The sequence below is a fragment of the Chelonia mydas genome, chromosome 8 (assembly GCF_015237465.2).
Source record: "Chelonia mydas isolate rCheMyd1 chromosome 8, rCheMyd1.pri.v2, whole genome shotgun sequence".
In the NCBI taxonomy this organism is placed as follows: Eukaryota; Metazoa; Chordata; order Testudines; family Cheloniidae; genus Chelonia; species Chelonia mydas.
In genome coordinates, this window is record NC_057854.1 from 65,073,051 (window position 1) to 65,100,744 (window position 27,694).

The 27,694-nt window shown below is 40.8% G+C and overlaps 1 protein-coding gene across 8 annotated transcripts; it reads left to right on the top strand.

Moving 5' to 3' along the window:
* The first annotated feature begins 791 nt into the window (after positions 1 to 791).
* Positions 792 to 27,479, top strand: CLCC1 (chloride channel CLIC like 1). 8 transcript variants are annotated; one of them, XM_037907650.2, is made up of 13 exons: positions 792 to 974; positions 3,006 to 3,138; positions 8,647 to 8,757; positions 10,019 to 10,129; positions 12,969 to 13,190; positions 15,234 to 15,374; positions 18,140 to 18,233; positions 20,543 to 20,640; positions 20,739 to 20,885; positions 21,824 to 22,108; positions 22,842 to 23,132; positions 24,962 to 25,258; positions 27,111 to 27,479. In XM_037907650.2, exons 2-13 carry the CDS (start codon positions 3,007 to 3,009, stop codon positions 27,156 to 27,158), a joined length of 1,977 nt encoding a protein of 658 aa, XP_037763578.1. In that variant the 5' UTR covers positions 792 to 974; position 3,006; the 3' UTR covers positions 27,159 to 27,479. The 8 variants fall into 8 exon arrangements, with proteins under 8 accessions (XP_037763578.1, XP_043377474.1, XP_043377475.1 ...); XM_043521539.1 differs by having other exon boundaries at positions 24,962 to 25,246; XM_037907649.2 differs by having other exon boundaries at positions 821 to 974; positions 3,006 to 3,150.
* The last annotated feature ends 215 nt before the right edge of the window (positions 27,480 to 27,694 follow it).

Sequence of the window (27,694 nt, forward strand, 5' to 3'; positions counted from 1 at the left end):
CTGTCCTGTCTTGTTTCCATACGTATAGCTGGTTGGTGATCTATGGTCTCAGTCATACAATATTGTAACACACTGATTGCACGTTAAATTCTCTAACAATTTCCCTGCAATAGATCTTATTCAAAATTTGAGCATCTTATTTCAACTGAATTCCTGACTACCACAAAACTTCAGTTTCTCTTCCATTCTTCATTTCTGTGTCCTAATCACTGCTTCCCTGTTGTGATTCGTATTAGACTGCAGCTGTACAAATTCTGATTTTTAACACTTGAGAGATTCCAAGCTTATCCTCGGTGTGCTTTTCAGACCACCTAACCATGCATCTGAGAATACCCACACAACATATTTTCTCCCAAAATGGTGTCTTGTCCGCAGCTCCACACAAATTATTCGAAAAGGTAAAACATTCTAATCCGTTATTCTGGTACAAGATAAACCATACAGAGACCTGCAGCATGACATGTCACAGTAGGCGGGAAGGTGTAGGGGAGAGAATTAGATCACTCAAGGACTGGCTACACAACCTTTCACATTTTCTGATTTTTAAATCCATCTGATATTGGTAGAAATATTCAGCTGCTTGTTCAGCGGTCTTTGTGAAATTAGTCTGCTCTCAGTCCATTACAGTAGTTATGCTGCAAGCCCCTGTAATGGCACCCTTGCTGTTCGCTTCAGCAGGGAGGCAAATGGTATTTTCAGGTCAGGCTTGAGACGTGTCCTACATTGCCCGCCCGCGGCGCGCCGTTTTGAACGGTCTGTTTAGCTTGGTTTCCGTTGCCGCCGGCGTCGTTTCTGTCCCGGATGGAGAGGAGCGCCGAGCGCATGGATTGGGATCCCGTCTTCTCCGTGCGGCTACGCTGACTCGCTCGGTTCACTCTTCGCTGGCAGGGGGGCTGGGGAGGGCTCGCAGCGGGAGCTGGGCCTGGCTCGAGGCTGCCGGAGCGGGGCCGGGGGCCGAGCGAGGGAGAGGGCAGGTGGGCTGGGGCGCTCGCTGGCGGGCTGGCGGCGCCGTCGCCGCGGGGATTTGGGGAGGATTTGTAGGGGGTTGGGGCGTATGTGGGGGCTCCCTCGCGGGGGGTTGTGGGCTTCGGGGAGCGATTCCCACGTTGGGGGGCGGGAGTCGGGGGGAGGGGCTGGCTCCTTGGTTGGGGGCGGGGGGGTGGGTTGTGGAGGGCGGTTGCGCCTCGAGGGCGGGGGGCTCCCTCGCGGGGGTTGTGGGATCCGGGGGGCGGCTCCCATGTTGGGGGTTGCGGGGGGCGGGTCTCTGGCTAGTGAGGCTCGGAGTCAGGGGGATGGTTCCCTGCCTGGGGGTTGTGGAGGGCGGCTCCCTGCCTGGGGGTTGTGGGATTTGGTGGCTCCCCTGGGGGGGGCGGCACTGCAGGAAACTAACCCACTAGGTGGTGCCACAACACGGTTACAATTTGTAGCGTGCACGAGAGAGTAGCTGGATGTAGCACAACTCGAGTCCTAGCCTTAACTTTGTTTGCAGAATGTGGCTGGATTCATCAAAAGACTAATAGGGGGAGGCTTTATTTCCTTCCAGATTTTAACAGTTATAAGTGACGTTCCTGTTTTGTTCTTTGTCTGTTGTTCAGTAATAGGTTTTCTTAATTAGTAGTAGCAAATGTAGATAGAAATTGGCACACAAAGACACTATATGGATAATAGTACAACCAATATTTATTCATAACCAGTTATTTTACACATGTATATTTATAAAATAAAAATCCCACTCTCACTACTTGACTTCTCACTTTGATGTGCTTATCATGGTTAGAATTTGGAAAAGGAAAAATATTATATGGATACTGTTCAAAATGTGTAGTTATGAAACTTTCTAGTATTTTTCTGTTCAGTAGGATTTGTAACATTTTAATCCTTTTGATAATTTATTTTAACAAATTGTTGTTGCAATCGTGCAATTTTATCCAAGCATATGGATCCTCTTGCAGGTCTCTGGGATCTATATTGTGCCATTGTTCAGTAAATAAAGGTCTGATCATAAATCAGCATTTATTGGCTTACATCTATTTAATCTTCAGAGTGCTTTCTTTTGTAGGAGGTTATGTAGGATATCCTGTTACCTTTTAATGTGTGTTTAATGCAAAATTTACAAAATGTTATACATACTGTACAAGGTGCAATTTATTAAGACTTTAAATTATTAGAAATACTAATATTTACAAAAGGAAATGGTGAATGTTGGATCTTTTTCATTCACTTGAATGAAACACTTTTACTTTAAAACCAAAAATCTTGTTAAATCTATGTAGTTGGCAAGGTGAAAATATAGATTTTTTCCTATGTTCAGGTCATAATCATTGAAAGAACATGGGTAAAGCCAATGCCATATAATTAAGGAAAAAAACTAGGCAAAATTGGGATTCAATCCTGCAGAGTCTTATTCAGAGCAATAGTCTTACTGAAAACAAGGCTTCTTGAGTGAGTGAAGTTCACTTGTGAGAGTTGGAGTTTGCAGGATCAGACAAAGCTTGGTGATACAGCTGAATCCATGTTTTAACAAATAGGGAGACATCTGGATTTAAACGCAGATATTTTGAGCTGGACTCCAGTAGAATCTTAGTCCTTTCTCAGTTATCGTGACTTCATCCATATATTTGCTCACTGATAATGGTCCGAATCCTGCTCCCATTGAAGTCAAAGGGAGTTTTGTATTCCATAAATTAAGTAAAATGTATTGATTTTTTTTTTAACGCTCTTTGCCTGTATCTGTCAAATTTGGGCTCTTACATATGCTAATCTCTGTGTTTTTAGCCAGTAATTCTTACCTGTTAGAACAGTGTGGTGAGGTAACACTGTTGAATGCTCAGTATAAATTATTAGTTATTTTCTTTTGGCCAAAACAGTTACTTAGACAAATCTGTTTTATAGGAAACAAGTTTATACACTACTTTGGGAAAAGGTTGATGTCTCATAACATTATTCAACTTCTAACCACAGTTTGCAGTTTTAATCAAATTTGTGGATTTTGTTGTTGTACTCAGGATGCTGGTTGCCTTGATACTGTGTGCAGCTCTCACGATAGGAAGTGGTGAAATTCAAGGTGATGAATGGATTGACCCCACAGATATGCTCAATTATGATGCAGCTTCAGGAACAATGAGAAGACCTGCCAAGGTTAAAAAAAGAGTCTGTGTCTCTGTATATTACTCATAAGAATGTATGTCAAAAGAACATGATTAATTCAGCACCATTATGAGTATGCATTATGCTCATGATTACATACTGTTTTTTTCCACAGGACCGCTATTCTCAGTTCTGGTGCCCAGCCCAGCCTGCAACAGCTGACTGTTGCAAATGCCCTGGCTGGAGCATGCCCACTGAGAAAGGAAGCTTTGGGGGATTTAGCTGCAAAGTTCTAGCAAATCTGCTGAGCATGTGCTAACTGTGATTTTTCAACATCTTATAACTTGGCCAAATTGGGGTGGATTTTCATGGGCACAGCAAAAGGTACTTCACAGACGCAAAGGACACCTCCCTGCCAAATTTCAAGTCCCTGCTCCAGAGCATGGGTTCACTAGAGGTCTCAAAGAACGGGATGTCAGGATTTAACAGGGGTAAAACAACATATTTTCCCCTAGCCTCATTCTCAGAAATGGGGCAACTGTTTTAGTTGAAATTTCCCAGAAAACTCAGTCTGAGGCAGACACTTCATTGGAACCAAGTTTGCAGGCATGAACAGAAGAGTTGGAAGGGGCCAGTGAGGAGTGGGATCTCTGGGTTTTGGTAGGGCTGAACAACCTTGTCTGTTTCATCTCTGTTACTTATGATAGAATAATCTCAGCAAATCTCTGCAAAGTTTTCCTCCTCCTGATCTCTATGGGTATGTCTACACTACGAAATTAGGTCAAATTTATAGAAGTCGATTTTTAGAAAGCAATTTTATACAGTCGATTGTGTGTGTCCTCACTAAGCGCATTAGGTCGGTGGAGTGCGTCCACAGTACCAAGGCTAGTGTCGACTTTCAGAGCGTTGCATTGTGGGTAGCTATCCCACAGTTCCCGTAGTCTCTGCCACCCAGTGGAATCCTGGGTTAAGCTCTCAATGCCTGATGAGGCAAAAACATTGTCTCGGGTGGTTTTGGGTACATGTCGTCAGTCGCCCCTCCCTCCGTGAAAGCAGCAGCAGACAATCATTTCACACCTTTTTCTGTGCGGGTACCATACTGCTTTCAGCAGACGGTGCAGTAGGACTGCTAACCGTCGTCATCGAACCACCGCTTCCGCTGCCACTCCGCTCTTCTGCTTTTGTCTCAATAGCAAATTTCTCCATGTTGTCTCTCATGGGCTCCCACTTCTGCTACAACTCTGCTCTCCTGCTCTCATGAATCCACCGTCACGTCATCAGCCACCGCTTCCACTACGGCTCTGCTCTCCTGGTGGTCTCACAGGGCTGCTTCCACTGCAACTCTGCTTGGCTGCTCTTGTCTTGCCATAACACGGCAAGCGTGCAGCCCGCTCAGCTGTTGTGTCCTGGCAGTAGACGGTGCAGTAGGTCTGCAAACCATCGTCATTGAATGACCGCTTCCGTTGCCACTCTGCTCTCCATGCTTGCCGTGTATGGTGTCTGCAGGAGCCTGCTCAGATCACCGCGGCAGTTATGAGCATTGTAAACACCTTGCACATTATCATGCAGTATATGCAGAACCAGAACCCGCAAAAGCAGGCAAGGAGGCGATGGCAGCACGATGATGAGAGTGATGAGGACATGGACATAGATTTCTCTCAAAGCACAGGCCACGGCAGTTTGGCCATCCTGGTGGCAACGGGGCAGGCTCGTGCCATGGAACGCCGATTCTGGGCCCGTGAAACAAGCACAGACTGGTGGGACCACATAGTGTTGCAGGTCTGGGATATTCCCAGTAGCTGCGAAACTTTCGCATGCATAAGAGCACTTTCATGGAACTTTGTCACTTGTTTTCCCCTGCCCTGAAGCGCAAGAATACCAAGATGAGAGCAGCCTTCACAGTTCACAAGCAAGTGGCGATGGCCCTCTGGAAGCTTGCAACGCTAGACAGCTATCGGTCAGTCGGGAATCAATTTGGAGTGGGCAAATCTACTGTGGGGGCTGCTGTGATCCAAGTAGCCAACGCAACCACTGAGCTGCTGCTATCAAGGGAAGTGACTCTGGGAAATGTTCAGATTATAGTGGATAGCTTTGCTGCAGTGGGATTCCCTAACTGGTGAGGCGATAGACGGAACACATATCCCTCTCTTGGAGCACCAAGGCAGCCAGTACATAAACCGCAAGGGGTACTTTTCAATGTTGCTGCAAGCACTGGTGGATCACAAGGGATGTTTCACCAACCTCAACGTGGGGTGGCCAGGAAAGGTACATGACGCTTACATCTTCAGGAACTCTGGTCTGTATGAACAGCTGCAGCAAGGGACTTACTTTCCAGACCAGAAAATAACCGTTGGGGATGTTGAAATGCCTATAGTTATCCTTGGGGACCCAGCCTACCCCTTAATGCCATGGCTCATGAAGCCATACACAGGCACCTTGGACAGTAGTCAGGAGCTGTTCAACTATAGGCTGAGCAAGTGCAGAATGGTGGTAGAATGTGCCTTTGGACCTTTAAAAGCGCGCTGGTAAAGTTTACTGACTCACTTAGACCTCAGCGAAACCAATATTCCCATTGTTATTACTGTTTGCTGTGTGCTCCACAATATCTGTGAGAGTAAGGGGGAGACGTTTATGGCAGGATGGGAAGTTGAGGCAAATCGCCTGGCCGCTGATTACGCGCAGCCAGACACCAAGGGGGTTAGAAGAGCACAGCAGGGCGTGCTGCACATCAGAGAAGCTTTGAAAACAGTTTCATGGCTGACCAGGCTACGGTGTGGCAGTTCTGTTTGTTTCTCCTGGATGAAAACCTGCCCCCTTGGTTCATTCTACTTCCCTGTAAGCCAACCGCCCTCCTCTCCCCCCTTCGATCACCGCTTGCAGAGGCAATAAAGTCATTGTTGTTTCAAATTCATGCATTCTTTATTAATTCGTCACACAAATAGGGGGATAACTGCCCAGGTAGCCTGGGAGGGGTGGGGTAGGAGGGAAGGACAGGGTCCCACTGCACTTCAAAACTTATTGAATGCCAGTCTTCTGTTGCTTGGGCAGTCCTCTGGGGTGGAATGGTTGGGTGCCCGGAGGGTGCATGCGCCCCCCCGGCACGTTCTTGGGCATCTGAGTGAGGAGGCTATGGAACTTGGGGAGGACGGCGGTTGATTACACAAGAGCTTCAGTGGTGGTCTGTGCCTTTCCTGCACCTCAACCATACGCCGGAGCATATCAGTTTGCTCCTCCAGTAGCCTAAGAATTGTATCCTGCCTCCTCTTATCATGCTGCTGCTACCTTTCCTCTTGATCCTGCCGCCTCTCCTGTTGCTCCCGCAACCTGTCCTCTTGTGTGTCCCTCCTGTCCTTGCGTTCATTTTGTGCTTTCCTGGACTCTGCCATTGTCTGCCTCCACGCGTTCTGGGTTCTTTCAGTTTGGGTGGACTGCATGAGCTCAGAGAACATTTCGTCGTGAGTGCATTTTTTTCGCCTTCTTATGTGCGCTAGCCTCTGGGACGGAGATGCTAGTCGCAGCGTTGAAACATTTGCAGCTGTGGGAGGAAAAAAAGGGAGAGTAAAATTAAAAAAGACACATTGGCCATTTAAAAGGAGGGGCTGATGTTTTCGGGTTAACATGCAGCACTAACCCCCCAACCCCCCCCCCACACACACCCAATTCTCTGGAATGATCACTTCATCCCTTCGCCCCACCACGTGGCTAACAGCAGGAATAATTTCTTTTCAGCCACAGGCAAACAGCCCAGCAGGAACAGCCACCTCTGAATGTCCCCTTAATAATGTCCCTGGAGGATTTCTCCCCCCCCCCCCCCCCGCCCCCCCCAGACATGTTAACAGACTTTTTGCCAGTAGCTGTACTGGCCGCGAATGCATCCCAAATCTTCAGGGCAAAGTAATCATTAAACATGCTTGCTTTTAAACCGTGTATTATATTTACAAAGGTACACTCACCAGAGCTGCCTTTTCCGCCTTCAAGGTCCGGGAGCCCGAGTTGGGAGGGTATTGGATCATGGCGATAAACAGTTCCTGGCTGTCAGGGAGAACGGTTTCTCCGCTTGCCTGGTGTGTGCTATGTTCAACCTCCCCCTCCTCATCATCTTCCTCGTCCCCAAAATCCTCATCCCTGTTGCATGAGACTCCCCCCTTGCAGGAGTCCATGTACAGGGGTGGGGCAGTGGTAGGGCACCCCCTAGAGTTGCATGCAGCTCATCATAGAAACAGCATGTCTGGAGCTCTGACCCCGAGCGGACGTTTGCCTCTTGGGTTTTTTGGTAGGCTTGCCTAAGCTCCTTAAGTTTCACACGGCACTGCTGCGGGTCCTTGTTATAGCCTCTGTCCTTGGTGCCCTTGGAGATTTTTTCAAATATTTTGGCATTTCGTCTTTTGGAACGGAGTTCTGATAGCACGGATTCGTCTCCCCATACAGTGATCAGATCAAGTACCTCCCATTCGGTTCATACTGGATCTCTCTTGCGATTCTGGGACTCCATGGTCACCTCTGCTGAGGACATCTGCATGGTCACCTGTGCTGATCAGCTTGTCACACTGGCCAAACAGGAAATGAAATTCCAAAGTTTGCGGGGATTTTCCTGTCTACCTGGCCAGTGCATCTGAGTTGAGAGTGCTGTCCAACGCGGTCGCAATGGAGCAGTCTGGGATAGCTCCCAGAGGCCAATACCGTCTAATTGCATCCACATTAACCCAAATTCGACCCGGCAATGTTGATTTCAGCACTAATCTCCTCGTTGGGGAGGAGTACAGAAATCGATTTTAAGAGCCCGTTAAGTCGACAAAAATGGCTTCGTTGTGTGGATGGGTGCAGGGTGAAATTGATCTAACACTGCTAAATTCTACCTACACTCGTAGTGTAGACCAGGGCTGTGTTTTTCCACTGGAGGGGGTAAGTCTGTTTCCAAACAAGGACATTGGATTTACACGAAACAGCAATATGTTTTGCTGCTACTTTACACTGGGAAATGAGAGATTTCTTTGGGCATGAAAAATCATGTTTGGGGAAGCTTCATGTTGTAACGTGTATAATGTAATCCGAATACTTCGGAAAATATTTACACAAACTGCCGTTAGTAAGCTAATATGTTGTTTAATCAAGGATGGTATTAGTTCTGAATATACATCTTGGGGACGTTTGCCATTTTGCCTTTAAATTTTTACAATGAAATTCCTTTTAATTAAAGTAATATTGGCAAGTGTGTCAAGCATTGGAGAATCTGAGCTCCTACTTGTATTAAAGTCAGTGGGAGTTTTGCTACTGACTTCAGTGGGAGCCAGAACACATCACAGAGGATTATCCTGCGACCCCATCCATCTGCTCTTTTTTCAGCATGTCTTTGCTGCTCTTGTTTGAGGGGATTTGTAGGAAGGCTGTGTGGACTAAAATTCAGTTGGTTTCAATTCTTCAGTTAGGCTTCTTTTCTTTTTACATTTTGTTGTATTGGATAAGATGACCTGATTGATTAAAAGATAACATCAGCCTGCATTAACCAAAATCTTGCCTAGAACTATAATATGAATAATTTTTTCTTTACTCTATCTGCAGGTAAATTATGATGACTCTGAGGACAGGGAGGTACCAGATGCTGTTACGAACTTGCCAAGCATTGCAGCAGTATCAGAGTGCCATAGGAAATTAGAATCCTTAATTCAGAAGGTTGGCTTATAGCTTTATATTCATTCAGAACACTATCAGGAAATCTAAAGTATTTCCTATCTTTTTACATCATTTACATGTTTTTCTATAATCATCAGAAATGTTTGCTTGGAACAGGTGAATTAGTAGAGGATCAGTCTGGTTTTTTTTGCGGGGGGGGGTGTGCTGATTAAAGCCATTCAATTAATTTTTTGTGCAGTAGTATTTGATATTTCAGCGTTTTAATTTGACTCATCTGCTACATCTGTGGATATCCATGTACTGTCTGTTGTATTTTTGGCTTATTTTAGAAAGGTATTGACAGGAAAGCAACACTCAAAACGTATGCTTTGTGTGTGATTGCCCTATTTTAAAAAAACGAAACAAAGCCCAGAATATACATACACTTTGACAATCCTAATAGAAATATGTACATGAAATTTTAAACTTTAATGGGAGAATAGATTTTTTGGTTGGAATTAAATCTTCTTCCCATCAGTGCTGGCAACTAAACTGTTGGAGCATTGTTAGTTATGGGAACTAAAAAGTTAAACTGACTAGAAACAAGGAAAATTGAGCTACCTCTCTTTCACTGTGTCTGTGTGTAATATGAAAAATGGGGAGAGGGCTAGTGGTGTGAGTGGTTTGTCAGGAGCAGGGCCACAACACATAGGCTTGTGGAGATTCTAGGCAACGTTGCAGCCCTTAGGGCAGCCCCAGAAGACTGCTGTAACTTAGGCTAGCTCACAGGGCTGTCTAAATTATGCGGGGAGCCTTTCCATCCCCCAGAGTAGCCCAGGATCATCAGGGATTGCAAATATGGCTTAAAGCCACGTTGGCCATGTAGATGCTTCCCCAACCCATCTCACCCCAGGTTGAGAGTTCTGTGCTGTGCCCTTTTAGATCTCACTTAATACATAACTGATTTTTATAACTAAACTGATACCGATTTTCTTCTGATTTAAACTTCAAACGATTGAGGGATGAACAAATATTTAGTTTTTCTAGTCCAAGGGATATACTGAGGTTAAGATTCAGACCACATCATCAGAGGGTTAAAAGTCTACAACATTTATGACTTTGAAACAAGTGCCATGGAAAGTAGCGTGCCAACTGTTGTTCTTAAGTACTTTACTATGATTTTATGTGATACATTAGCGGCAACAAGTTTATATTAGGCTATAGGAACTTGTTTCATTCACTGGGAACTTTATTCATCCTTTGCTTAACTAATAAGTCATGAGTGGAAGATTGTAATTTAGAATTTGCTTTATTGCTCCAGATTGAAGAGTATGAGAAGAAAGAGAAGACCAAGTTAAGTGAAAGCCATAGCATTCATGTTTTTAGGAGATACTTGAATAAGATTTTAATTGAAGCTGGAAGACTTGGCCTTGTGAGTATTCAAATGTTAGTGAAAATATGGTAGAATTTTAACTGCTACTTTATATATTTTTCATTATTACAAATCAAAACAACATGGTGATTTAAGTATTCCAGTTACTCCAAACTAAGACAAATAAGATAAAGGGAATCGTAGTGAAAAGACATTTTACAGATTAAATTATGCTACATTAAATTAAAATACGTACAGTAAAATAATGTACCTGCAACCCTAGCCCTCTCGTGCCCAGTTTGTCCACAGCTGCAGAGGGAGCCCACATGAAGCTGGGCTGCATGCTAGTTGAAGGTGTGCACTCCCCATGCAGCCTTCCTAAGTGCTGCCCTCCTGTTTGGAAACAGAACTGAAGCCTTTCAATGAACAGAGAGCCCTCTACACCTGCGGAGATGTGAGCAAGATTTGCCATATGGAGAAGAGAATATAGCCGACATAATTTATAAAGTATTCAAAAGGAGATGATTGACGTTCAGAATACTTATGTATCAGTCCACTGCTATGATGCAGCCACTGCTGAGACAATGCGCATGCTCCCTGCAGTTTGAGATAAGTTCTGTTCAGTCTTTTTGTCGATTGACAATTCCAGGGCATTAATTCACTTGTTTACAGGAGCTTGCATAAAACAAGATCACTCAATTAGTGATCATTTCATTTTGATGTTTTTGGATGTAACTTTTTCCCTATTCTGAGGCAGAGAGAGAATTTTTTCTTAAGTATAAGCAAAACAATCAGTTAACAGCATTGTGACGGGTTGGGTCACAGAGACCCCCTTGAGACTGCCACCTGATGTGCTGAGACTACCTCTGAGCCCATTTTCCCTGCCAGCTTGGGACTTCAGTACCCTGTCTTGTTGAGCCAGACATGCTAGCCTGCTGCAAACACAGACCCAGGTCTGAACCATGTCCCCCAAAAGCTGAAGACTTAACTAAAAACAGCTTAAGAAGTGCTCCTGTCTCTGGCACCCAGCTCCCAATGGGATCCAAACCCCAAATAAATCCGTTTTACTCTGTATAAAGCTTATACAGGGTAAACTCATAAATTGTCCGCCCTCTATAACACTGATAGAGAGAGATGCACAGCTGTTTGCTCCCCCAGGAACTAATTACTTACTTTGGGTTAATTTATAAGCAAAAAGTGATTTTATTAAGTATAAAAAGTAGGATTTAAGTGGTTCCAAGTAATAACAGACAGAACAAAGTAAAGTTACCAAGAAAAATAAAACAAAAACACCCAAGTCTAAGCCTAATACATTAAGAAACTGATTACAGATAAATCTTATCCTCAGAGATGTTCCAATGAGCTTCTTTCAAATACAAGACTCCTTTTTAGTTTGGGCCCAATCTTTCCCCTGGTACAGCCCTTGTTCCAGCTCAGGTGGTAGCTAGGGGATTTCTGTAGCCTCCTTTGTTCTGTTCTACCCCCTTATATAGCTTTGGCACCAGGCGGGAATCTTTTGTTTCTCTCGGTCCCCACCCCTCTTTCTAAATGAAAAAGCACCAAGTTTAAGATGGATTCCAGTACCAAGTGACATGGTCACATGTCCTGTGAGACCCCAAGGCTTCATTCTTCCTGGCCTGACTCACAGGAAGGGTTGCAAGTAAACAAAGCCATCTATAGTCAATTGTCCCAGTTAATGGGAGCCATCAAGATTCCAAACTACCATTAATGGCCCACACTTTGCATAATTACAATAGGACATCAGAGTTATATTTCGTATTTCTAGTTTCAGGTACAAGAATGATACATTTATACAAATAGAATAACAATACTCAGTAGATTATAAGCTTTGTAATGATACCTTACAAGAGACCTTTTGTATAAAGCATATTCCAGTGACATTATATTCACCCTTATTATCATATTTTCATAAAATCATATGGAGTGCAAAGTCACCAAGCAGTGCCAGAAAGAAGCACATGATAACATTTCTTAAGGAGCAGTGAGCGCTTCTGCCTTTTTGTACTAAAGTATTCACCAGTGAACAATGCCATTTTCCTCTCTCAATCCTTCCAGCTACAAATTGGACTTTCCAGTCTGTTTGAGAATAGATTAGCTGTTAATACCTGCAAGTGGAGAGGTATTTTGAAATCCTAATAAAACATTATTTAACATGTTTCAGAGTAACAGCCGTGTTAGTCTGTATTCGCAAAAAGAAAAGGAGTACTTGTGGCACCTTAGAGACTAACCAATTTATTGCATCCGATGAAGTGAGCTGTAGCTCACGAAAGCTTATGCTCAAATAAATTATTTAACATGAAGTTCCACTTCTTTTTCCATAAATATTGTAATAAAGTTATAATACATGAACTTTGAAGGTATGTGAATTAGTAGTTTCATTGGTACAGAAGAGTTAACAAAAAGGCTCTAGAAACCCCAGATAGCAAATGACAGGTTTCAGAGTAACAGCCGTGTTAGTCTGTATTTGCAAAAAGAAAAGGAGTACTTATGGCACCTTAGAGACTAACCAATTTATTTGAGCATAAGCTTTTATGAGCTACAGCTCACTTCATCGGATGCAAGTGAGCTGTAGCTCACGAAAGCTTATGCTCAAATAAATTGGTTAGTCTCTAAGGTGCCACAAGTACTCCTTTTCTTTTTGCAGATAGTAAATGTGACTCTGATCTTGCAGACTGACCCATACAGAAAGATACTTATGACCATGCATAATTAAGGCTCATCCTTAGGACTCCATATGGTAATATGGGTCTCTTTGCATAGATGAGATATACTGCAGGTTTGAGGGAAGATCAGGTAATTCTTCATACTTTTGTCTTTCTGATAGATTTCGTATTGCAGGTCGACTGTTTAACTGTTGTTTTGTGTTGCTTTCATTTAGCCTGATGAAAACATTGGTGATGTGCATTATGATGCTGAGATCATCCTTACAAGTCAGGCTCTTTTGGAGATCAACAGATTTCTGAATGAGGAGGACTGGAAATCAGGCGCTTTGGATGATGCAGTTAGTGATATTCTGATTAATTTTAAACATCATGATTATGAAGTTTGGAAATGGAGGTTTGAGGACACTTTTGGAGTTGATCCATATAATTTGCTTATGGTAAGAAAAAAGGGATTCTCAGTACTTTTTTATTCTCCAGTGTTCTTTAATAGGCCAGCCCAGTCACTGAGTATATCCTTCTACCAGTAGATGGGGATCAAAATAAATTAAATTTATGAGGCTCAGGCATAAAGTGCTGCCTGAGCATTCCTCACTTCTTCCATCCCAGCAGGTGAAGATGACGTATCTGCCCAAATTAGGCATTTTTAACTTTGTTTTTCCTCCTACCTTTTTCTTATAACTTTTTTCTACTTGAAATTATCACTTGGCCTCACAGTTGTTTCTCTTTATTCTCCATCTTTTGGATCTGTATGTGGATTGGCCCATTGAGTTGGGCATCTTTCTTAGTCCTAGATTTCCAGGTCCAGATATTGGATCTTAAGCTATAGGGTTTCAGACACACCTTTAGGGGCAGTAGTTTGGACTCTGTTGATGCAGCCCTTGGGGTTGATCTGTATAATGTGCTTGCTCCTGGTGAGAGAGGAGAAATATTAGTTTAAATATTGCCGCTTTTAATAGTTATGTGTCTTTAGATTTAATCATATACGAAATTTTAAAATGTAGATTTTGAGTTAATCATGAATAGAGAGGTATAAGTCCACTGAAGGTCTGTGGTGAATTAATAAATCATAAATTTAAAATAAAAATCCATGTATTGGATCGTTAATTATTCTTTATCCCACTCATCATGTCCCGGTGGTGCTTTAACCTCCCTCTTCAATGGTCTTTTCCTGCGATGCCTCTCTTTTCCCCCCTGCAAAGTCCCATAGAGGAGTCTTGCTGCTGCTTTCTTATTCTGCTTAAACCACTGGCAGAATAGGTTTGCCTCACTGCCCTGCTGCAGATGCTGGAGTGGTGATTCTCTGTTAATAACCACCAGACATTTTGCTGCTCCAGCATTGATTTTTTTTTTTAACTCTTGTACTTTGCCATTGTAACAATTCCATCAGACTGAAAATGTTAAATGTAATTGAAAATAGTGAGAGATTTTGTGCAAATATAGAAGATCCTGTGACGATATGATGGAATGACCTTTAAAGTCAGGAAAAAAATTCCTTTTCCCACAGTGCAGAGGATGTGCTCTGAAAAAGAGGCAACAATCTTGTAACATGAATGTATTTGGATGAATTGAATCTGTTCCCTGTTTTCTCAAGATTTCTGTTCCTTCTGATGTTCCTTCCTTTTTGTTCAGTCCCATAAGGCATCTATCTATCCATTCCTTTCTCAGTGCCTTTTTCTTTTTTTTCCTCATTCATTCCTGTCCTCATCCTCTCATCACTTTCCCCTTTACAATATAAATCCACTGTAGTGTCCAGATCCAGCAATTTCATTTTAGCAAATTCCACATTGGTCTCTGACAGCTTGTATCATTTCCTGTGAGGCCTGGTTTTTCAAAGTGCTGTTCTGCTCTTTTTTCTTTTTTTTTTTAAATTAAACTCATAGACACGTAGACTTTAAGGTCAAAAGAGACCATCATGATCATCTAGTCTGACCTGCACATTTCAGGCCACAGAATCTAACCCACCCACTCCTGTAATAGACCCCTAACATCTGGCTGAGTTATTGAAGTCCTCAAATCATAATTTAAAGACTTCGGTTTACAGAGAATCTGCTATTCACACTATTTTAAACCTGCAAGTGACCTGTGCAAAAAAATCCCATGGTCTCTGCCAATCTGACCTGGGGGAAAATTCCTTCCTGACCCCAAATATGGTGATCAGTTATACCCTGAGCATGTGGGCAAGACCCACCAGCCTGATACCTGGGAAAGAATTATCTGCAGTAACTCAGAGCCCTCCCCATCTAGTGTCCCATCACTGGCCGTTGGAGATATTTGCTGTTAGCAGTTGCAAATTGGCTACATTCCATTGTAGGCAGTCTCATCGTACCATCCCCTCCATAAACTTATCAAGCTCAGTCTTCAAGCTAGTTAGGTAAATGAAGCTGAAAAAGAGAAGTTTGTAATTCTCTCATTTTACTGGCAATAGGCTTGAAAAACTCCAAATCTGGTTCATGGCTTTTCCCCCCTCATTTCCTTTTCAGGTACTCTTGTGTTTGGTGTGCATTACAGTAACTGTAGCTACTGAGCTATGGACACACATTGGTTGGTGTACTCAGGTAAAACGCATTTTATTCATCAGTTTTCTCATCAGTTGTGGATGGAACTGGATCTACTTGTATAAGGTAAATTAATCAGAAATCCTGGCTCTGTTTTTTAATAGTAAACTTTTAAACCATGATAATCCAGAGAGTTTGGGGATTATTTTTGTTACATTATAAAATACAGTTATTGATTGCCAAAGTGAATACTGTAATGGAGACTTCAGATTGCACAAATTATGAGATTTAGATTAAAATCCTAGCTTCTCCTCGCTGCAATGGAGCACAGAGTTCAAAAGGCAGTGGAGCCATCATAATTCCACTACAGAGGATTTGAAGACTGTATGTGACTCTCCAAAGCACCATGGTGGGAGGGATTTAGGAAGTGGCTAATTGATCTGAGTACTACATTGATTCACTGGCTAAAACCTTATATAGTGGGTGTATACTATACAGCAGCTGCTGCTAAAGCCCAGAGCTTCAGTAATTGTCATAGAGCAGCCGATTGTACCTTGGGTTGTGTTAGGGTAAGGATTCTATCTCTTCAGCTCCTACCTAAAAATCCCCGCACAAAGCACATTTACTTCGGCTCTGCCCAGGTATGAGGCTTTGGTCCTTAATGTGATTTTGAGAGTTTAGTTTATCGCTAGGTCAATTTAAAACAAAATGGTCCGATCTCTGATGTGCTTTGGTGTCTTTGGTCAAGAAAAGTCTCATGCAGATGTGCATTTTAGAGGTACCCCATCAATTTACAAATTACACTTAATTCAAAAGTTTTTTACCTGCTCTTGTTAAAAATTACATCTACATTTATTATAATAGAGGTTTGAGGGAGAGGAAAAAGAAAAGGAGTACTTGTGGCACCTTAGAGACTAACAAATATATTTGAGCATAAGCTTTCGTGAGCTACAGCTCACTTCATCGGAGAGGGAAATTCTCCCATTGTCCAGTTTGTTCATTTTATGCATAGTAAGTTTTGCTGTTTCCCTGTATAGTCAATTTCTTTGGGATTTTATGTGATCTTTTACACATCAGCAGAGGGAGAAAAACATTTTTAAAATTGGAAAATATGGTTATAAGACCACAAAAATTGGGGTAGTCAGGGCAGTTGACACTTTTTTCACTCTTTTAAACTGTCCCTTTAAATTAATGTCTGATAAAATTCTTTGCACCAATCTAGAGTTAAAAAATAATGTAATGAAGCTCTTTGAATGAAGACAGTTAAGAAAATAAACTACTTGTCCATTTATGTTGACCTATGAAAGGAACAAATTTGCTATAAGGATACTTTGAAAAGCACACTAAATGAATAGGGTTACTGCTTGCTGCAGACTCCTCTCCATAGAAATGTTTCACTGCTCTTTCACGTGTTTTACGGGTCTCCATATTTTCTGTATAATCTATGCTGCAGATAATTGACCAGTAGAGGGGCCTTCCAGAGATCCAAAGGAGGGTGGAAGTAAAGAGAAAATATATTTTTATTCCCTAATAGTGCCCATTACTTAGTGGGTACTACTATTATTATTTATTACAAGTTTAATTCTACGGTGAAAAACACAGTCCACTTTCTACCAATGTTCAGTAATCTTTTGTTGATCTCTCTTAAAATAAACTATGCACTGTATCCATTATTTCAAGTAGCTAATATCCATAACACTTTGAAAATCTTATATTTGATCACATGTAGCAACAAAGGGTAGATCTCAAAATAGACTGCATTTATTGAAATATTGTATGGTTTGTTGCAGACTGAAACTGCGATGAAAATTAGCACAAGTGTGATTAGTACACTTCCGTTCAGAAATATTGTTGGGTAATGTCTTTTTGAAGATATGTCAAATAGCTGCCTCAATTAGGATGTTGCTTATTTTGAACTGAGCCAACCGAATGCTGCGTGCATTGACCAATCTTTCTGCTAGAACAGTGCTGCATGTTGGGTACAATTGGGAGCTTAAATTAGTTTATAACTTATTTTATTGTGTGTAGCCAGATGTAGTAGAATATGGGTTCTCAACCTTTTTTGCTTCTGCAACTTACTTTCCTTCTGTGACACTATTATCTCAGAATCCTTTGTGCTATCTTCACCAACCCCCCAATATTGTAATACCAAATAATAGTTTTGTAAAATTCATGGTCATATAATCACAAATACACTGAATGGAAATTTCTATATACCTTTCATCCAGATTAAAGTTATTTACAGTCAGAAGGATCTCTTGCAGCCAGAGGAGCTAGAAACTTTTTTTTAATGGAAGTGTACATTCTGCAGAACACTCCAGAAACCCCAAAATGCAGTTTCACCAACTTTGGTGTTGCAATCCAGTATGGTAACCCATTGCTTTATGCAGTAGCTTAGGGGGGCTTTCTTTCAGAGTTACAGTTTTTACTGTAACTATAATTATGTGAGCAGTGTTAACATCTAAAATTTGAAAATAATTTAAACTGATCAGGAAACAATAGAAATGTGCCTGGTTTTGTTTCTGAAATGGTAAGAAGTTCTTGGTTTTTCAGTTCTTTCTGTACCTGCCTCTTAATCCAGTAATATTGGTGTGGGTGGTGAGTGTTTGGCCCAGTTTGTTATATTTATATATAGTTATATTTAACTAACACTTCCTTATTGTGAAGGAAGCAGTCAGTGCCTTTTGACTAGCTAAAAATTATTATTATTCTCCCTATTCAGGAATCATAGGCTTTTGCTGAATTTGATTTGCTATGGTGTTTTGCTTTGCAGATTCTTTTATTTTTAATACATTTTAGGCAACTTTTTGGTTGATGGCAGAAAGTTAAAATAATAGTCTTTTATTCAGTGTAAACCGCTTTTACAAAGGTTAATTCTGGTTCTGTTGCAGATAGCCTTTGCACAGCATCAAGCTGAAGTGGCCAAAATGGGAAATTATGACAAAGTATGTGATGAGAAGCTGGACTGGAGTGATAGTCTTTTTGGTGAGATGTTTGTAGTTATGTTTCCCTTCTAATACTTTTTATCTAAAGAAAAACTAGCAAACCGTGATTAAATGAGACACAAGCCAGTGCTGGCATCACCCTAGGAGTAGCTTTTTTATTTCATTTTTTACTAATCTTGCATTACGAATTCTCTTATCATATAACGAGGTAAGCCAGCCACTGCTTTATCTAACACATAATTAGCATGCTATTGTATTGGGTCTTTAAAATTATTAGATACAGGCTTATCACAAGCTATTTTATGGTATGTCACCTCCTCCTGGGTTTAAACTTCTCCTTGCACTGACTAGTAGAATCTGTATCTGAAATATCTCTCTCTATCCCATGAATATTCCACAGCTGTCCTGTACGGTTCAGTATACAGGATCTTAAACTAAGGAAAGGAAAATCCTCTTGGCTTGAATTCCACTTTTCTATACTCCAGTTATATCACTCTATGTGAATACATGGGCTGCAGTAACTCACCAACACAAGTAAAATCATACAAAAATATTCTCTTTATTTCAAACTATAACTAGATATTTTTGCAGCACGCATCCAGTTACTGTACATAGTAAATGGCTGAGCTTATTTATCTTAATTTTATAGCATACTTCTTGCCATAGCAGCTAGAAACCTTACAAGTTTAAAATACTGCATACACTTTTGTAAAACCATCCATGATGGATAGCAAGAATTACTTTTGCTGCCTACAGAAATGTTAGCAACCATGTCTTTTTGTTAGGAATAAAGCAGTGTCCATCCAGCTGTGAAACTTGCTAGGCACAGCAGTGATGGATTATTAAGAGGAAGGAAGGGAGGAAAATGCACTCCAAAGCCTGGCCACTTGCCCTGGGCAGTTCAGTAACAAACATCAATAGCCTCTAAGAGATCTGAATTGTTATTGTGGAGTGAGGGTGAAAGTTTGGTTGCAGATAATGTAAAGTTTAAAAGATAATTATCAACCCCTTGAATTGCACCTGAAAACATGTAGGAAACTAATACGGAGACTAGGGCTATGTCTACATTGTGCTACAGTACAGACTATAATGGTCAGAATTTAGAGCGCATCAAAGTGTTATACACTAACTGCCCTGCGTGGATACTGCTGGCGCAAACTAAAAGATGCCTAGTTTGGTTAATGTAGTCCTCTTTCAAACAGGACTGCACCAATGCAAGCTAGGTACTACAGAAACACCTGCGCCTGCATGGGAACTCCCCGGTCCAGCATGACCTTTCATGCATAGTGTGTGTGTGAGGTCACAGTGAGCAGAGGACAAAATGGTATCCTCTGGGTGACAAAAGTTCTGGAACACCGTTCCAGCATGTTTCAGCTTTGACTCAGGGGACAGACCTCTGCAGAACCCAGGGTGGACTCACAGGACTACAGGGACCCAACTTTGGGAACCCTGCTTTAAGGTACTGAACTAGGCAAATACTACCTTCTTGTACACTTATGCTCCTCCACTATCATCCTGACCCAGTAGCTGGCTGAAGACAGAGCCAACCTTCTAACAATTACAAAAGTACAAACTGCATTTTAAAGCACCCCTCACAAATCCCAGTTCATCACGGATATGCAAGAAATAACATTGAAAATGCCTCAAACTCCAGTGACAGTGTGCAACATGTGCCAGATATTTCATCATCTCTTTAGATCAGTGGTTCCCAAACTTGTTCTGCCGCTCAGCCCACGCCGGTTTATTTACCTGCCGGGTCCGCAGGTTCGGCCGATCGCGGCTCCCAGTGGCCGCGGTTCGCTGCTCCAGGCCAATGGGAGTTGCTGGAAGTGGCAGCCAGTATGTCCCTCAGCCCGCGACGCTTCCAGCAGCTCCCATTGGCCTGGAGCAGCAAACAGCGGCCACTGGGAGCCACAATCAGCCGAACCTGCGAATGCAGCAGGTAAACAAACCGGCCTGGCCCGCCAGGGGCTTTCCCTGCACAAGCGGCAGAACAAGTTTGGGAACCAACCACTGCTTTAGACAATGTAAAAATTGGCAGACCTCATTTCCTCTTTCAGGACTATTTAGTGCCAAGTGTTGAAGTCTAAAAGAGGGCTAGGAAGGATTTAATGTTAAGAAAAGTTTTTCTTCCCCCAGCCCTCTTCTTTGCTTGGATAACTTTAATTTTCAACTGGATTGATGACTTTTTAAAAAATATAATTAACTTCTGAGCTGAAACCAGGCATGAAAAATTTCAGTGAATTTTTCTATTGGATATAAAATGTAAATGCCACCTAATGCTTAATTACATCATTATAAAATACATTTGCATATATTTGTATTACTTTTGCTTTCTTTTAACTGTAGAATGGTTTAGAAGTTCATGGACATTCCAGGATGATCCTTGTCAGAAGTACTATGAAACAATACTAGTAAATCCCATTTGGCTAGTCCCCCCAACAAAGGTATATGCAGTTCCTAAAGAAACCATTCACCCTTCCATTTTGTATTTGGAAACTGTAGAAGAAGAATCCTCATGTCTTGTTACTCTTTCTTATTTTAGGCATTGGCTGTTACATTTACCAATTTTGTAACAGAACCATTGAAACATATTGGGCAAGGAATTGGTGAATTTATTAAAGCCCTTATGAAGGAGATACCAATGATGCTACAGATTCCAGTGTTAATCATCCTAGCTGTGGCGGTTCTGGTCAGTATATGTTCTCGATCACATTAGTGAAACCTAAAACAAAATGAATAGTTCAAATATCCATGACACACAAGATTACTAAAAACAAAAAAAATCACTGATCTAAAATTTTAGAAGCATTCGTGTATATAGATCTCAATAACAGTTTGATAACATTGAGGCTAAAATTTTAAAGTTGTTATTTCTTGGATATTTTATTTTTTCTGTGATTTATTTGTTGATCTCCTGACTTAAAATATAGCAATGTGAATTTTTCTCCATATTCAAGATATGTTAACTCTAAAAGTGCAAAAAAAAAAAAAGCTGTTATATTTTTAAAGATTATTTCTCAACTGGTATAAGCACAAAAATTATTTGATTTAAAATAGTTCAAAATCCCAGGCTGCATGATAAATGAAAATGGGTTTAGTTTCTCACCAGCTCTGGTTGGACCACATAATAGAACCTCTGCAGAAAGTGGTACTTTGTATTTGAGGACTGAGCTAGAATTAGCAGGTAGTGTTGGAGGCTTGCACCAAAAAACATACCAATACTGCAACCAGCTCATACCCATACTGACCGACTGTTGGAGAGCAGGACATTGTGAAGTCCCATTGACTTTAAAAAATGAGACAGTAAAAATCTGAAAATATTTTTTTCAGTAACCTTAAGGGTTGTAACAAAAGTAGGTAAATTTGTTCAGATGCATTAATTTAAGTTTGTTCCTAAACTCTGTTCCAAAGTACTTTTTAAAAACCACTTTGTCAACTTGAGTAATTTTCTAAAGTAGGAAAGCTCTTGAGAAAATGATAAATCATATACTGAAATTTTCCCTTTAAACACTATTGTGTGGAAATGTAGAGATGTAAAAGTATCTCTGTAGAAAAAGAAGAAGAAAACCATACAAGTTGTGAAAGTGAATGTCTGTTATACTTAAGGAGACAATGTTTTTTCTTTAGGGTTTCTGCTATGGTGCAGGAAGATCAGTTGCTACACTAATACATTTAACAGGTCCTGAGCGGAAACCATCTCCTTCACTTCCTCCAAGTGACAAACAACAACAGGAACAAATACATTATAGTGCAGGTGATTCAGATGCCAGTTACAGAAGGAATGTTGGCTCCCTCAGTGGAGAACCTCATGACAGAAGAGATGATCCCATGAGACTTCAAAATGGCAACAGAAGCTCTGAAGTTCTGCTGCCAGGTGGTACACTAAATGCACGAAGAGAAGAGTGTCGCAAGGTACCATCTAACATACATTAACAATTGAGCATTTTAATAGCTATTCAAGCTAAGCCTATTTGCTATTTAACTTAACTGTACAGATTTTTCATGTTTAAAAAGGTGGTGTAGTTTAACCTACGTGCTCCTCTAGAGCAGTTACCCGGTCATCTGAAAAACCACCTTAATTCCGTTCCCCTACAGATATTCAGAGAGAATAAATTCCTATATGAAAGGATGGTATGTAGATTAATATTTCTGGTAATATATAGAATTCTGAAACAAACACACATCATGGAGTATTAACCTTATTTAATGATAGTGAACTGAAGTGGCTTAAAAGTTTTTGAAAGTTGAAACCTTCGCAAGATTTAAGTATCTGTAGATCTAAATAACTCTTCATATGTGGTTTCCGAGTTCACTCTCAAGTCAGCCTATGAATGAGGATTGCAAATGAAAGGAACTGGAAAAAAAGAATTTAGACCAATCTGTAAATTGTAGGTCAGATTTAATGTGTATTGTACATGAAACAAGTTCAGTTCATGAATGTTTCCTGAAATTAGAGATTTATTCACACTCTTCAAAAAATGCAAATTATGATATTCTTCATAGGTTTGGGGAGTCCTGCTTCTCAGTCTGATGATAACTTAGACTACTGCATAAAATACCAGCAGGTCTTAGGCTGCCTGCTCAGGTTAAATCACTTAATATACCCAATTACTTGTCTGAATAACACAGATTATCTATTTTACAGTGTGGATTGCACCCTGTGTCTCAAGATCAAACTATTTTTAGAGTGAAAACCAATGCAGATCAAAACCGTGATAAAGAGATTGCACCTGAAAAACACAAACTGCGCACGCTTGGAGTTGAACAAGAGTCTGAAAAGAATTGTGAACCTCAAGCAAGTTGTAGCTCAAAAAAGGAGAAAACAAATAAGCAAAACTCAATTGATAAAACAGGAGATCTTGAAAAGATGGAAAAGGGCAGTCCACCTCAATTAGTGGAAGGCACAGAGGAAACTAAAGAATCTTTGAACTCTGCTGTAAGTTTTGTCTAAATTTTGATTCATGTGTGCTTTTCCTTTGTGTTTATATTTTTACAGTTACAATCAATCACTGAACTAGATGTAGGCTTGGCAGAATTTGATTATAACTTCAGACATTGATTATTTTTAATCTTTTTTCATGATCAGTTTAATTTTTCACAGTTGTGGGAAGTTATGGGAGTGTCAGACAATTCTTGATTGACAGACCTTGAGATTTAAAAAGTTAGTTTTATAACCATTAAGACAAATAAACATGTCAAAATAGCCTTATGTAGGTTCTCAAGCAGCATTTTCTTCCTTTGCCTATGTGTAAATTTCAATTATTGATGGAAATACTTTTTCTCATCAGTTTGTAGTGAAATTGATGTTTGGTTCAGGAAGATTAGATTTATCATCAGTAAATGTCAAACTATATGAGTGAGCTCATTTTGAGCCAAAATCAACGCTACTTTGTTGGACATAGGTCCCCTTACGCAGGCACCTGTGCTTTTAGATTCCATCTGATAATATCTAGGAGTACTGACAAGCTGTACTTCTCAGAGCTGTTTTTATAGTGGAGCCTGTTACCATTACAGATTTGGAGGTTCTCCAGTTTCCGCATCTGTTAAATAAGGATAATAATCCTATTGCTGTCTTTTAAACGGCCAAGAACTTGCTCTGAACTAATGCAAACTGTGCACTTTTTTTACACGGGTGAAATTTAGTTTCCAGTTCACGGTCTTTGGGCCCCCCTCCCTCTCAAATTTAAACTTTTACTTTTGTTTTGAAGGTAGAGATTAAATACATAACCTGAAAATTAAAGTTCCAGAATGTTTCAACTAGAATTTCAAAATAAAACTTGGTTCTCTTAAAACCTGTCCTGGGTAGCACTGAAATGCTGTGTGTGTGACCCAGCCCTTCAGGGCCAGGTAATGGCCCACTTTGTGCTGGTATCACAGATTTGATTTAGGCTCAAATGTAACTTCTTCTCTAGCATAATTTGAGGGTTGTGTTTGCCACAGTGAGCTGAAGTAAACTAGATCGGAGGCTAGCACATTTAAGGTAGTTCTATTTAAAACAATTTTTAAATGCTGCTTTTCAATCCACATCCAAATACAGCTTACCATAAATTAAGTAAAAAAAAAATTTATCATAAAATAAACATTAAGAACTATATAGTTTGAAATTACATTGTGTATAGATACACTAAGGTCTTGTCTTGACTAAAACATGTTGATTTGCAACATAATTGCAAATCAGTCTTCAGGAAAATAACTAAAAATACAATGAAAATGGGTTTAGTTTCACACCAGCTCTGGTTGGAGCATGTAATAGAACCTCTGCAGAAAGTGGCACTTTATACTTGAGAGGACAGAGCTAGAATTAGCAGGGAGTGTTGGAGAGGCTTGCACCAAAAAACATACCCATCCTCCGACCAGCTCATACTCATACTGACCGACTAGTGGAGAGCAGGCCACTGTGAAGTCCCATTGATTTGAAAAAAATACTTTCAGGTTTACCATCCCATTTTTTAAAATCTTTCAGTTACAGTAATCTTAGGGGTTGTAACAAAAATAGGTAAATTTGTTCAGACACATTAATTTAAGTTTGTTCCTAAACTGTTCCAAAGTAATGAAATTGTGTACTTTTAAAAAACCACTGTCAATTTAAGAGTAACTTTCTGAGGTAGGAAAGCTCATGAGAGAATGGTAAATCATATACTGAAGTTTTCCCTTTACACACTATTGTGTTGAAATGCAGAGCTATCGACGTATCTCTGTAGAAAGTAAGAAGAAAACTGCAGTTTGCAAAAGTGAATACTTAAGGAGACAGTGTCTTCTCTTTAGGGTTTGTGCTATGGTGCAGGAAAATCAGTTGCTACATTAAGAGATTTTAAAAGTCCTGAGCAGCAACCATCTCCTTCACTTCCTCCAAGTGACAGACAGCCCCGGGAACAAATACATTATAGTGCAGGTGATTCAGATGCCAATTACAGAAGGAATGTTAGTCCCCTCAGTAGAGAACCTTATGACAGAGGAGATGCTCACATGAGACTTCAAAATGGCAACAGCAGTCCTGAAGTTCTGCCAGCCGGTGATATACCAGACCCACAAAGAGAAGAGCATCACAAGGTAGCATCCAGTGTATGTTAAAAATTGTGCATTTTAATACCTATTATAGCTAAGCCTAGAACAATTTAATTTTTGCTATTTAACTTAACTGTATAGGTTTTTATAATTTTCATGTTTAAAAAGGTAGTCACTTTAAGTTCTCTCTCTAGAGCAGTTATCTGAAAAACCAGTGTTTTGTCCCCCTCCAGGTGTTTAGACTCAATAAATTCCTATATGAAAAGGCAGTATGTAGATTAATGAGGATGAGACTCAATCTACAGCAGGGTGTAGAACTTTTAATCTGGCCCTCAAGCACCTACTGGTGAGCAAAGTTGAGGGCTTTCCCACACTGCTCCCAGAGGCATGTCTCCCCTCCGGTTCCTATGCATAGGGGCAGCCAGGGGGCTCCACATGTTGCCCCCATCCCAAGCGCCAGCTCTGCAATTCCCCTTGGCTGCAGTTCCCCACCACTGGGAGCTGCACCTGCAGATGGGCAGCATGCAGAACTTCCACCCCGACCTAGCCTTGATCCCACTCCTGCATGCCAAACCCTCCCTTTGTCCCAGCCCAGAGTCTGTACCCCCAGGTGGAGCCCACAGCCCAGCGCCCATTTTTGTGAGCATTTGTGGCCTGCCATACAATTTCCATACCCAGATGTGGCCCTCAGGCTAAAAAAAGTTCACCCACTCATCATCTATAGGGAAATTACTATAACTACACATGCAAAACAAGATCAAAATTGGTTAGATTTAAACTCATCCACCTTAGTATAATTTATTTTGACTTTCAGAGACCATTTGATAAAGTCCTTTACAGGAGGTTACTAGAGCAACTTTGTCATGGGAAGAGGGCCAAGTACTGGCTAAGATTTGGATAGGCCAGTTTTCAGCATTGTGAAATGTTATGTGGGGTGCAGCAAGGTTCTCTATTACTCTTTGTATTTAACATATGAAAAAGGGGGTAACGAAGTTGTGAAAATCTGCAGATACCACAAAATACTTAGGCAAACCCACATGTCTCTGGAACCTAACAAACTCAGGGAAAGGGCTAACAGCACAATAGCGAACATTTGTCAGTTTTATCTATCACGTTAAAAGGCATAATTTGAACTCCTCAAATACTGCTGTCAAGAAAAGAGTTGGGTGGAATTAGTCTGTTTTGCAGCTCAGTTAAAAAATCAGAATGTTCAAGAAACAATACAATGCCATATTATAAGCCAGTGGTACAGCCTTTAGGACTACTGTATATATTTGTGGTCACTTCATCTAGAAATAGAAGGGGAACAGATAGTTTCAATCTTAGTTTCCCTTTCTAGTTGACTGACTGTTATATACAGGGTGTTGCCATGCCCCCTTTCTAAAAATGTGTGGTTTGCTCTCTTACAATACAAAAGTAAGCTCTTTGGGACCAGGAGCTATAACTGTGGCCCTTATTGTAATATTAAAGGGACACAATGAAACTAACTTCAGTGCTATACAGGGAATGGGTTTTGTGCTACATAATCTAGTGACAGTGAGTTGCAGAAATTAGGAGGCAAGAGGATTTATAGACAGACACCAGCAGTTATTCAACAGGATTAAAAACTGTTTCAGAGCATAATTCCAGCTACTGTGTGTTGAGCAGGTTATTCTAGAGCTGTCGAGGTGGGATTTGTTGATTGTTTTGAAGCCTCTGATCTAACCCAGTACATCAATTTCTATTTTGCAAAACTTAAATAAAATGCGCCTTCTAACATGGCTCAAAAATGCATTATCCATGGGGCCCCTGTACTGATATGGTGGTCACTTCACTGGAGTAATGACATCGTTTTGGGGAGGAGAGTTGAATGTTTTGAACTGCAGGATCCACTTGCTGTTTAATAAACATTTTAACCTTCTCATTGCAGGAACAAAGTCAGCAGCCTACTACTGAAGATCTTCCAGAAACCCCTTAGGTCCCTGGTTTTATCTTCCTGATGCAATGGAACCCCAGTGGAGGTGAAAGTGCAGCAATTAAAGAAACAGTAATTTATCAATGCCAGTTGGCAAGTGACACTACCTGTGGCTTGTCCCTTAATCCAGAAGACTGGATTCCAAGTGAATTCTCATCCTTCAGATTTTTGCTCCTTATCGATCAACACTACCCCCATGAAATGGTTTATAAAAGTCTTGTGATGGAGAACTAGCCAACTGTATGTATTTCAAAGTAAACCAAGCCTGGTTGTAAAGCAAGAGCTTATTTTTGAATTTAAATAAAGTAGCTTTTTAAGAAAAAAGTGGCCAAGATGTGATATGTTCAATTTAAGCTAAGAGAAACCAGCAATCTTGATGTTTAGGAGATAACTTCGAGTAGAAACTGTGTCCTAAGCTAAACAGGAAATGGTCTTTTTCTGAATTCAGGTACCAAGATAGCTCATCATAACAAGACTTTTACTGACCTGAGTTCTGCAGAGAACGACTTTTCCCAATCCCAGTTAGATTTTCAGTAGAT

Coding starts and splice junctions, on each gene's coding strand:
- CLCC1 (XM_037907649.2), top strand. CDS start 3,007: ATGCTGGTTGCCTTGATACTGTGTGCAGCTCTCACGATAGGAAGTGGT. Junction 15,375..18,139: donor ACTGGATCTACTTGTATAAG/GTAAATTAATCA, acceptor GTTCTGTTGCAG/ATAGCCTTTGCACAGCATCA. Junction 20,886..21,823: donor TCCTAGCTGTGGCGGTTCTG/GTCAGTATATGT, acceptor TTTTTTCTTTAG/GGTTTCTGCTATGGTGCAGG.